This window comes from Macrobrachium nipponense, chromosome 9 (genome assembly GCF_015104395.2).
Source record: "Macrobrachium nipponense isolate FS-2020 chromosome 9, ASM1510439v2, whole genome shotgun sequence".
Taxonomy (NCBI): Eukaryota; Metazoa; Arthropoda; class Malacostraca; order Decapoda; family Palaemonidae; genus Macrobrachium; species Macrobrachium nipponense.
In genome coordinates, this window is record NC_061110.1 from 46,415,707 (window position 1) to 46,429,056 (window position 13,350).

The following is a 13,350-nucleotide window of genomic DNA, read 5'->3' on the forward strand; positions in this document are numbered from 1 at the left end:
CAAACCAGAAAGATTCATGGTAATTTGCTGTCAAAATTAATTATACACTGTACTGTCTATCTGATATACTGTGCTATTTATAATTTATAAAATAAACTAAAAATGGGACAAAATGGATAAAGAATGATTCATTTAACTGTTGTACTACAAAAATGATTCCTTCTTTCTCTTTGATATTGCCAAGATAATTATGTAATAAAAGGTTTTACATTAAGTACTCCATGTGTCTCATGCCAAAAAAATGTTACAAGTCATCTTACTTCCAGGATTTTATTGACTAACCAACAAATCAATGCAGTACTAAGCCTTCACATAAAACATACAGAATGGATATCTTAATTGCCAATTAGAGCTTACAAGCCCCGTTTAGTTATATTTTGACACTTGCAAACTTTAGTGTTTTCTAAATTGTAATAAAGATATTATACTTCGATACTTTTAAAATGCTTTGAATGAAATCCTGGCCTATAATTAATACTTTTCTAGAACTGAGCTTTTACAGACTCTTACAGAAGTATCAGTAAATTTATAAACCCTGCCATTTACATACAAATAACTGGAGTGCAATTCTAATTTTTATATATTTCCTTTTAATTAGTATTTTACTTTCCAGAATTTTAAAAATTTCAAAATGGCCATTTTTATATCATAAAAATATTTCCCCATAACACTCAATGCTTGTTTGTGTGGCATTTTTACGTTGCATGGAACCAGTGGTTATTCAGCAAAGTAACCAACGGCTTTACGTGACTTCCGAACCACATCAAGAGTGAACTTTTATCACCAGAAATACATCTCTAACCCCTCAGTGGAATGCCCAAGAATTGAACTCATGGCCACTGAGGCGGCAAGCCTAGACCATACCGATCACACCACTGAGGCACTCCTTACACTCAATGAAATTGTAAAAAGAATATGACCAGCATGACAATGTCAGATTTTTCTGAAATTATGAAGTGGATATGCAAAAAATCTTGTTTACCCATGCTCCCCACCTACAAGAAAAATTTCCAAGAAAGCCAAGAAGTTAACTAGAATAGGCACTCAATACAAAAGCCTCAAATAAATTTAAAGTGCTAAAAAGTATTTCACTTTTGAAACTTTCACTAACAACATACTGAACCAGGAAACTGCTAATCTTAAATTCAAGCCAAGCCATACAAGGTCTGTGTTCCTACCTCAAAACTACTATAGAAAAGACTTTTATTATTGGAAGATTTTTGTGCTACCATAATAAAAGGGCTAAACTCGACCTCAACTCGAAACATTGAAAATTTTTTTGTGAGACGGATCAAGAAAGGTACATCATATTCAATGTTAGTACCACAACATTTTTTAAAGAACTACCATCTTTTATAACTACAAGATGTTTTTAAGGAGAGGCTTCTCAATGAAGGCATGTAACTATGGCTTTTCAATCAATGCAAGTAATTACATACAGTAATAAGTTTTATGTCAAATGGTAACTGCCAAGACATTAAAAATGTCAATTGTTAGTAGTAAACAGTTATAGTTAAGTAGTATGTTGTTAGTTGACAGGAACAGGCAACAAGGAAGTGGTTAGTAAAACAATATATAAAACATGTCTTGCAATAATTTATTGTTTAAGGTTTCAACATGGAAAAGTACAAATATTGCAATACAACCAAAACTACCTTTGGAAACGACAACAAGATCAATCTGCATCGCTGTGTACAAAAATTGGTCAGGGGCTTATGTAGCTGAGCCAGAGAGTTGTGCTTCTCAGGATACAAGGAGAGAATAATGCTTAAAATTCTTATTCAATATTCCCAACTAATCTCTAATCAATTACAGTACTTGTATCTAGTCTAGTAAGTACACCAACATACTGCTCAATGCAGTTGAATGTGGTCCAAATGCAACAAAAATTTTTGCACTGCAGTATTAAAGCTTTAAACATATAGCTCATTCTCCACCCCATGACCCTGCAGCGCATTCAACTCTCTTGACAAAAACACTGGTAAATAAATAAAACAGCTGTGGAAAGCTCCCTGGTCAACTTTTTTTATTTTTTTTTATTTTGTTAATTGTTCAGGTCCTTGCCAAAATCACAATTGCCTCATTACGAGTGACAGGAAACATAAGGGCAAGAAGAACGCGGGTGGTGGTGGCATTTTGGGCTGCAGAGCAAAGTTTGGGACACCTTGCAGGAATATGGGAGGGGGAGGCAGGGGAAAGGGGAGGTTAGGAAAATGATAGGTTAGTACAGAATTAGGGATATAGGAATAATGTAAGATATATGTTAAATAGAAGTAGAAGAATAGAAAGCTAAAGGATGGACGAGGGTGGAAGAGGCAAAGGAACAGAAGAGGCTCGGCCGGTCGGCGCGCCTCCAAGAGCGACTGACAACTCAAAGAAAACGGAGACCGGATCCCAGCGAAAATTGAAGGGGGAACTTACATGAACTGGCAAAGAACTTATGATCTACAACTTTTAGTGTCTAAGACTGCTTGGAACACAAATACACGACAAAACCAATATTTAATTACTTGGATAATTACGAGCAGTACAGTATTCAAACCAAAGTCAATGGGAGAGAATTTGGCCATTCCAGTTGTGGGCGTAGGGCACGTGGCTGGGCTGGCTGTCTCAGGGGTCCTCTTAGGCTCAGCATAAAATTAGTTCTTACTTCATCTCAAATTACAAATATATTTTTTTATTCAATTAATTTCATTTGCAAACATGTGACCAAAATAACCAAAATCCAACCCATGGCTCTACACTCGACAAGTTAAACAAGCAAACAGATAGACTAATGACACATTAAATATAATAAGATTAATAGTTAGACTACGGTAACTTATACAGAAGCGCTCATACTATATGCCTGTATATCGGATTATTACTCTAAATAAGAAGAATGATAATTATCAGGAGAAAAGTCTTACGTGCTAAAGATGTCAGGAGACAAAACTCGGGCTACCTGCTCTGCTGTCCCCGCCCATCAGCTTGGCCCTAGCTGTGACCTGCGCCAGTGTGGGCATGATGATGATGGTGGGCAAAGTGGTTGGTTTGTAGTGGTGGGTGGCTAGGCAGGGGCGGGGCAGCTTGGGACACACCCAGAGGTAATGTAAACCATACACACAGACACCTAGCGGCGGCACTCTACAGAAGCTGAACAGTACAGAAGGAGGAGGTGGGCCATTCCATGACATGTGGCGGCTTGATGGGTGGTGGTAGCAGCAGAAGTTTCCAGGCTGCCTACCACTTGGGAGGGAGGGGGAGGGAGAGGGGGCAACAGAACAACTAAGTTGGCGTCTAAGGGCAACATGAAGAGTCAGCCCAGACCAGCGCTGTCAACTACACTCCCTAGCAAGATTAATACATAGACAAATAAAGTGCGCTCACAAACCCACTCACCTAAACCCCATAGGTCCTGTAGCCTACACTAAAAGACTGTATGAGTAAGAAAATGTGGGTAAGGATTGTGGCCACACAGATTGCTATGTGGCTTTCTAACTAGCTCTTTTCTTCCAACATAGATTAAGAACAGAGTAATGTGTTCAGAAAATTAATGATGGTTATCTATCATTGACTGCCCGGAAGGCTGATACAAAAGTGATCTAATCCCATAATCATCATAGGGCTGGAAAGGGCGCTGATCGGGCCACCCCACATGTACCCACTACACCATCATGTACTTCATGGGGCAAATCAACACACGGCGGGTGTGGAAACATGACGGCCAATGCTCGGGTCACCATCCCCAGCGGTATTTGCTCAAAAATTTATCTTTAACACTTACAAAATAGTTGTGCCAGAGATGGTGTCCCAAGACTATTTGTAATAATAAAAATTTAGATGTGAAACCACTACTTCTCTTTGGATGACTTTTTATTATAATCTTCATATAGACTACTCTACAATAAGAGTCTGATAAAAGACATTATTGCATCATTTGTTGTCGAGGTATTCAGATTAGACCCCCTAAGTCAATAACAAGTTGCAGTTTAGACTCAATACAAACACAGACACAGAGAACATGGAATGATTGAGTGATAGCTTGCGAAACAACGTGGCACCAGAGAACTTCCCTCCGGGACGCACGCACGTCCACACGCGCATGCTCTCTGCCCTCTGACAACAAAACTGAACTCAGAAACCACAGAGACTGTGGTGGCGAGCACAGAGGCAAAAACAGTGAGCAGACAACAAACGGCATGAACCAAGCACCAAGACGGGGCATAGCGGGCAGCAGGTGGGGGCTGGCTGAGCCGAGCAGCCCGTCAGCCAGAGTGGGAGTGTGGCGTTAAACCTAGTAGGCTACAACACACAAAGAGGAGAAAAGGTTTACATTACATATACAATAAATCCAAGTGTGGGAGACATGCGGAGTATGGGGTGGGTTGTAAAGGCTGGTGGTGAAGGGATGAGCTGCTACTGCAAAAGGACCAAGATATGCCAGTAATTTGTGCTATCGGGGGGTCATTCTCACATGCAACCCAACACCTTCACCACTGCCTGGAAAACCAATTTTGTTCGGTAAACAATATCAGGGCCAGCAGGAAACTCCGCATGTTCCTTTCTAAGAGGAATAATAATATGAACAATATTCAAACTAGACTTGAATAATATACAAGAAGATGACAAATAGATACAATAATATATTATAAATTACGATACTAGATACGCGGTAAAATGCAAACTGAATGCATCGTAATCGACAAACACATTGACAGATTGGGTTTTACGTGTGCGGCAGTAAACGTGATTAGGATGCCACGTCGCCATCACAAGCCTAGCAAATAATGCATTGGGTCATGACAGTGGCGGTGCGGCAAATCCGTCACCCTACTCCACCCACGCTACAAGGGCAGTGTCCGTCCACCCTTCTGGTGCTGCTGCCCACAGGCCTTGCTGGTAGTCAACTGGACACATGAGCATCAGCATCAGCAGTGACAGACGGCACCAGGGAGTTTGCATCCGTAAAGTCCTTCACTCTGTGGCGCGGTCCGGTGCCGGACAGTGACCCGCCTGCCTAGTGTGGACCCGTTTGGTGCAAACTAGGGGAGGATCGCATGCCCAACATTCCTCCGCCTGAGCAGGTAAACTATATCAACTGTCCAACACTAACACCAGCGCCCAACTTTTCCTTTGAACAAACATTAATCTGAGATCCAATTTTTAATGCACCTTTGGTTACACTGAGTATAGGATTTATCGTGGGATACACGTGTTTACCATCTTAATAAATAAATCCTAAAACCAAAGTCTGTGGGTACTGATCCCTATAAAACTGAATTCAGGGAGGCAGCGCAGCCGACGGGCAGGCGCTATGGGTGGTATGGGCGTGAGAAAGAACTCTCTTAATAAAGAGTGCCTTCCCCAATACCGAACCCTTTTACGTAGCACCACCACCATTACAAGCAGTAATTTTATATCCAAAATGTGATCACTTTGTATCAAAATCTTTTCCCTACTCTATAATGAAAACCCCTTTGGATAATACAAACACTTTAGAATTTCTTTAAAATTTCTAAACATGAACAAATTATAAAATTACATACCTTTAACCTACAAAACAATCCATTTGACAATGGGTCATGGTGGTGGTGTTACAACAAGCAAAGGGGGCTAAAGGAATGACAGCCCCCTTTAATTGGGGGTACATACTAGGTAGTAGCAGCCCCAAACCCCATTGCCTCCTTACCCCTTGTGGCACCGCCGCCTAACCTCGCATGAGTGACCTTCCAGCAATCAACTAGAACGCAAATATCTGTGACGGAAAGAGGAATGTATCTGTTCACCTGCACTTTATTAACATCAAATCTATTTAACAAGAAGTACCATTATCAGTATTAATCTATTTCGTTGATTCATTCATAGAGGGACAGTATGAATATTTGGGGGGGGTGATAGCAATCTTTCATAAATATTCTCACCATAAAAATACCATCACAAACTACTTTTATTATTATTATTATTATTTTTTCAACAGTCCTAACAACATCTGTCATCACATTCTAGAGAATGACAGTTACCATAATAAAAACCATCTACCTATCCAGCCTAAAAAGACCAGCTTTTCCTGCACCATACCCTGAATTTGAACCAAGAGACCCAAAACAATGGTACCTACCTAAACACAATCCTGAGCCTTACACCCTTCCACACCCTAAAAACATTATTTTTGGATGTTAATAATTTTTAAGTTCAAATGTTGCTTTCCTAATATTTTAAACTGGATTATGATAGAAATTTGTTGGCCTTTACAAAAGGGCTACTAATCACATAATTAAAGCCCCACAGATACAATTATTATAGACAAGTGCCGACAACTAGCTTTGGTACTGTATATAAAAAACTGATAAAACTTGTTAAAACCCTCTATGAACAGAAGAACCACCGTGTCTGTTCTTTAACGGGTGCTTCGGCGGGTATATAAAGAGGAGTTCCGAAGGCTACAATCTTGCTATAAAAATATCACCCGTACATACACATCTGACACTGAGTGAAAATGTTAGGGTTGTTAAATCTGACTGGCTTCAGAAAAATTACCCTTACGATAGGGTGTGTGAAGGGTGACATTTGCAATCAGACTGCAAAATTCGGAACTCTAATCACAACACTGCCATCTACATATGCTTAACTTATATCGATTGATGCACAAATGATAATAGCAATAATAATATCAATAAAAATCAATTATTATTATCATTATCATTATTGACTTATATATCGATTGATGCAGGAATGTTATTAGGGTTCTTTATCTAAATTTCTGTACAAAAATAGACACATTTTTTCTCTCAAGATAATCTTTAGGTTTGCATGGAAGTTTCCCTTATCCTTACCTTGACAGCAGATTAGTACAGAAGGGTCGATCGTTAAGTAGCCTTTATTGTGACACCTGCTCGAGGACCACCAGTACTTTGTGTGTGCTTAACTTGCGCGGTTTTATCCTCAAAAACCCCAAAAAAAAAGAAGTCCCAAGAAGCAAACCAAGAGAACCAACTCAACAATATGATATACAACAGTTGGTAGAAGCCCTTTATCTTATCAGCTGTGTTTTAACCTTGCCATTTGCTACCCTTCTTCCATACTGCTGCAAACACAATCAAGTTAAGCAGCAACCTTAACTCAGTACTAAAAATTTCTAATTTTCATTACAATTTATTGCTCTTCCCTATTATCAATTGCTTTACTATCAAAATAATGCAGGATTACAAAGTTATACAAAGACAAGGCATATGCCAATATGAAGTCATCCATTACTGATTTCATTTTAAAGCTGAAAGTAAATGACGAGGCTACTACACAGATGGGAGCTTCAAACCAGGTCTGGAAGAAAACAATAACCAATACAAACACCAGCAAAATACCTGAAGCACACCACTTGGAAGGTATGACAATAAATTTTACAGGTGATGTGTAAGTCACTGATCCAACCAGCAGTTCCTGGCAGTGCGATAAATACACGTGACAACCAAGGGACCCGTGCTGAAGCATTGTCGTGCAATGTGTTAGTAAGAAACTAAAAGGGACAAATAGTGTCAACTAAATAAAAAGGCAAACTCAAATAAACAAACTAAATTTATTTCCCAGCCACACAAAACTAAAATGTCTATTTCACATATGATGTTCACAGAAATAAAGAATATGAGACAATCAAGAAAACATTTTCTCACAATGTGGAAATTACGGAAAACATGAAAACTATACTAGGAAAATCAACCTACTATACATAACGACTTGAATTAAAGACTAGAAAACTTGCTTCTCATTCTAAAGCAAGGCCACAACCAAAAAGAAAAAAAATGAGATTCTATTGCTGCTCATGATTGAAAAAGTAAATAAACAAAATACTAAACTATTCCCTTTAATAAGGTAAAGAAAAAAAATACTATACTATTTTTTTCAGAGGCAAAATAATGCAACATTACACTTATTTCTTTAAGTGTACATTAGTAAAGACAATAAAAATACACTTAGCCTTAAATATGAGATAAATATCAATAAATAAGAGCGCACATTCGGTGGGTGTAGGCAGGATGGCATGAGAATGGGTATGACACAAAAACAGATACCCACACTAGCCCATATGCCTGTCTACACTCACTTCGAGTAGCGCAAACCCATTCACACAAGGTTTTGAGGACTCGACAACTTACAGTAGTAATGATATCAGCGGTAAGTGGCATTCAATAGATACCACTACTGGCCTTAGTGCGACTAGCACCTTGTGATACATCCTCACTTAGCCGACTAGTTCTGCTTTGGGATAATCAGATCATATGACTCTTGATAAACTGTTAAGTACGCTCTAATATACATATATTTGGATGGCTGGGGGCGGATGTATGACGACCTCCCCGCGAGAGCACCTCACACATAGTGCGGCGGGGAATGTTGGGGTCCAGTCTGGGTAGCAGGGGGCCAAATGAGTTTTATTTACTGTTGTAGGCCCCGGTGACTGCAGTGTAATCTTTTTCTTACATTCTTCACAGCTGCCACCTGCAGAGTGGGACACCCTGGGGTCCTCTGGACCTGACTAGCACATGACCCCCTTGGTGTGGGTCAAGCTGTCGTAGGGGGGTCGTTTTTACCACACCCGCCACCGAGAGGAGACAGTGACGTGACGGGCGGTGCCAATGCTTGTTGAGGGCAACAGCTGGGGCGCCCCCGGGCTGCAGGACGGTGACTGAGCCCGGACGTCAGGGAACACACCCACCTTAACTCTTGTGCTTGTTGGTCTTGAACGAAACTTGGAGGACTCGGTTGCCAAGAGTGTAGCCATTCAAAGACTGGATGGCAACGACAGCTTCGTCATAATTCGTCATGGTGACAAATCCAAATCCTTTGCATTTGTTCGTCTGCAGGTCCCGGATAACCTTTACGTTCTGAACTGCACCAAAAGGTCCGAAGAGTTGCCATAAGATGTTTTCTTCTGTTTCTGGTGCCAGGTTATACACGAATATGCACCAACCGGATCCGTTGAGGGCACTACCAGGCAGGAGGGAGTTCCCCAACAGGTTATCACCCGACCCGGGGGAATACCTGCGGAGAACACCATCCCTAGTTAGCATCAAATAATCACCTGTGGCACTCACCCACTGCCCTTGCAAGCACTCTGTCATTCTTACAACACTCAGACAGCCTGTTTAGATATATATAGTATATTATATAAGCAAGAAAAATAAAAACTGGGGTGAGTCTTGAAAATACTGCTAATATGATGAAACTAATTTATATCTTGATTACTTAAAATTTAAAAAGGCTGTAACTATGACAACAAAGTAACAAGTCGTGGTACAGTCACCCCTCCACCCATGCTAATATATGACACACCTGGCATTTTAAAGAGCAATATAGAATTATAAAAAAAATAAACAAAACAAAAAGCAATCATACTCATAATTAACAAATAAATCTAAAATACTCAATCAGAATCAAAATAAAAATAGATAAGCCAGGTCTGTCAAAAACATTTGTCATGCTAGTCAGGCCTCTAGTAGGCCACTAGTCGCAGGTCAAACCTCCCCAGTGCCACCTGTGGGAGCTGCCAGCAGGGATGCTTGAGGCATACAACAACCACAAACTATCACTCCTCTATTCCCAAATAGAAAACAAATTAAAATGATTAAAAGTAAGACTCAATTTACTGGCTTGTGCATTAAAATAAAACAAAAAATAAAACACACTTACACAATATAACCCATATTCACAAAAGTTCACACACAAACAAACCTACCTAATTTCTCTAATGAATGTATCTCTCATTTATTGATATGTCACATATTACAAAACCCTAAAAACTCCCACACGATGCATACATATGCCCTCTTTTACCTAGATTGATTAAGCAGTTTTTTGGAAAACAACAGACATGTTAGAAGCTCATGGTCATAGTACATACAACATTCGCCATTAAAACTAAAAACAAAATTTTTCATGGGAGACAACCACCATGAGTGTGAACCATCCAAAATCCTTCTGATAATTACAATTAGTCCTAGTACTTAAACTACTAGTTCGTCTACCTAAACTTCCCTATTCTTCTTTACCAAAAGAGGATAATGTGAGCAAGATAAAGTTTAATGGTGGATAACTATGGGGAAAGAGACTGAAGGGAATGATGAGAAGTATGAGAGAGAGACTGAAGGGCTTGGATGAGAAGTAAAAGACAAAGTAATGCAGCTAGGGAGAAAAGGGCTAAAGGATGATGCCATTAACCCAAAAGTCACAAAAATTTTTAATTCTACCTACTGCCTGAAAACACATTTTGGTCAATTCCTAAAATGAGAGGTTCCCGATTGCTTTAATTTTCACCCCAAAAACCTTTAAATTCAAAACTACAGTGACAGTTTTTGAAGTTCTGAGCCAAAATGAACTAGATCATCATCAATAATTTGGGGGGGGGGTAAATTTTTGTAAAGTTAATTTTCTTTATAAAGTATTAAGCAATATGGTAGCAAATATCATAACTGCTATGAAATCAGCAGGTTATCTGCAACCGTAAATCTGTTCAATGGAGTAAATTAATAACCTAACACTTTGCAGCAACAAGCAAGATTTTTGTTACTGATTATGACATTATGTAGAAGGTGTACCAGTTTGGCAACATAACTCATACAAACAGCAATAACATTCTTAAAAACTGATGAAGTATTCATAGCAAGATGCTTTCAAATTATCAAAAATTCTCTAATTACGAATAAGAAAGAAAGAAAAAACTTTGTATGTAATTAGTATACCATGGGATATATAAATAGTGCAGATAATTAAAACAACCTGTCTGTTAAATTGCCATTAATATATTCTAATAAGCCTTGAGCAGATTTTTGACATGAAACCCATTAGACATAATGCCAGCTTGTTTATAATACCTTATCCCACTCCTTTAGGACTGTAATTTATTCTGTTAAATCATAATTCAAAGTTGCTGCAATTCCTGACTGACTGACCCTGCAAAAACTTCATATCTGATCAATTTCCATCAATTCTTGCCCCTCTACTCCAAAATGTCATACACCAACTTCCAAAATACATAAATCTAATAAATCCTAAGGCAAATTATATTTAAAGGATGCATGTCCCTAGCAGATCCGCGATACATGCACTGTTCAGATTGAATTCAGACATGAACTCCAAGTGTAAGACCACAAATGCTACTGACAGGGTAAAATAAAAAAAATGTTCTGTGCACATTTCAAGGATTCAGGAAGTACTAAAATGAATGACAGGGAACCTTTTGGAAAGGGAAACATTATGAATAACAAGCTTTCTTAGTGCAATGCTAAATCAATAAATTTTTTACCGACCTCTACCTAACTTATCTTGAGTGAATTCAGACAGTGTGGATGTTGCATATGTATGAAAAAAAAAAATCAATTCCCATAGTTTTTGTGCTATGATTACCCCTTTGCCCATTCTGATCTAACAAATCTGTTACCTAATTTGATTGAAATCGCCCACCAACCAAAAAAAAAAAAAAAAAAAAAAAAAAAAAAAAAAAAAAAAAAAAAAAAAAAAAAAAAAAAAAAAAGGAGGAGGAGTGCTTTTGTACCTAACAGTGTTACACACTGCTAAATGGACAGATGAGTAATCTGCTTTCATGCAGATCTAAGCACAATGGACTTCCTTTGTACCAAGCGGTTGGCCAAGATCATCCTTTCAACCCTGGAGAAACTGCAATGCCACAGTGAGCATGGTAATGTAAGTACAAAACAAATGATACCCCCTCGTACTTGTACACGTGGTCATCCATCTTTATAACAAACTTGAATGAAATTCCTTCAACCATGTAAGAGAAGTTACAACACAAACCAAGTGCAACAAAAGCTAATATACAAACGTATGATACCCTTTCAAGCACGTCTAAGCATTATGGTATGCAAGCTGATCTACATTTGTACAAAATCTGACTAATCCTTCAACCATATACATACATATTACAGTACATATTATGGATAAGCATTACAGACACAATGCTGGACAAAGGGATAAAAAGACTACAACTGCCCCATGATTTTGTTGGTAGATCACTAAGAAAAATCCATCCTATCTCAGATCCCATTATCCGGTCTAAATGATACATGCAAACGCAAAAAGTTAAAAACCTTCACTAAAATATCAGGTACCATATGCATTTGCAACCACGGAAATATAACCACTAATATATACTCTTAACTCTAATACAGCTGGCCGAAGGGGTTTGTTCTCTTGGTAAGAATTTACGTAATATAATACATGCACTATATAACCATACAAAAGTATTTAGACAGAAATACTTCTAATGTATTCACTTAAAAACACTTGATTCTTGCCACTGGATTAAATTATGAGAGCTATCTAAAACAACTGATGGATAGTTCTAAACAGCCTTCTCTGAACTCAGGAACTGGGTTTGGGATATTCCTCTAACATCAAAGGGTAAATTTCTAAGGCCAATACAGTTCACAAACACAAAAGCATTAAATTTGGCATTTTTAATTATAAAAAAAGTTATATCCAATGGTAGCTTTAATTAGATGCTAATAGTACATTCGTCATTCCACTCTTCCATTTGATGAAAGTGGTGTGTTGATAACACAAAATCCCTTGCAGGATACTTATATTTGATTTGTATCTGAACTGCTTTGGTTATAGTAGTACAGATAGCTTTGTTAATATACCCTCTTCCCCTAACATTAAAATGATGAGCAATCCAAAATTTAGATTCATATGGAGAACACAAGAAAAATTTCTGCACAATCTGCAATGGCCCTTACAGTATAACAATTATAGTCATTGAAAATTAGTTTTAAGACTCAAAGTTCTTCAGTAATATAAGCTGTCTGTCTTATTCCTGGCAGCAAAACTTTTTGAAGTAGATTCTGAAGTACCAGTCTCAATTTTCTAGTGCATCCAGATCTTTATGTAATATTGCAAGTTATACATAGTGAAAACGAATATGTATACTTTTCTTTTTTCAGGTAGTGAATGGTACAAATTAAGTTAGCATCATACATAATCCACTGCAAAAACCCAACATTCAGTAATTTCTAACTATTTAATTTACAAATTGTGTAAGTCTTGTCTTGTCTATAGTTGCAGAATTGCAATTTGAAAATATATGCTCACACTTTAGTATTTATTATACAACATAAGTGAAAAGCCATCTTCAAGACAAGTGTACAACACCATGCAAACATCCAATGAAAAACAATTTAGGCAACCATTTTTGTAAAAATATAAATATTGTGTATATGTTTCAAAAATTAAAGCTGCCTAACAGATTTCACTTATTCTTTACGAATAGGTACAATAGGTGACAAGGCATGATGACAGTACATGGCATGGAAGGCTGAGCAATTACATGAAGTTGAACTTACTAGCTGATTAAGTCAG

The 13,350-nt window shown here is 38.1% G+C and overlaps 1 protein-coding gene across 29 annotated transcripts in view; it reads right to left on the bottom strand.

The window, feature by feature from the left end:
- Positions 1-1,578: 1,578 nt before the first annotated feature.
- The window catches only part of LOC135218273 (ELAV-like protein 1), a 314,052-nt gene continuing 302,280 nt past the window's right edge, over positions 1,579-13,350 (bottom strand). For 23 of the 29 annotated variants that reach the window (XM_064254464.1, XM_064254463.1, XM_064254459.1 and 20 more), the window contains one exon: positions 1,579-9,018. In XM_064254464.1, coding sequence (XP_064110534.1) covers positions 8,694-9,018 — 325 coding nt within the window. In that variant the 3' untranslated portion in view covers positions 1,579-8,693. The remainder of the gene's footprint in view (positions 9,019-13,350) is intronic. The other 6 variants (XM_064254470.1, XM_064254478.1, XM_064254477.1 and 3 more) reach the window with 1 other exon arrangement.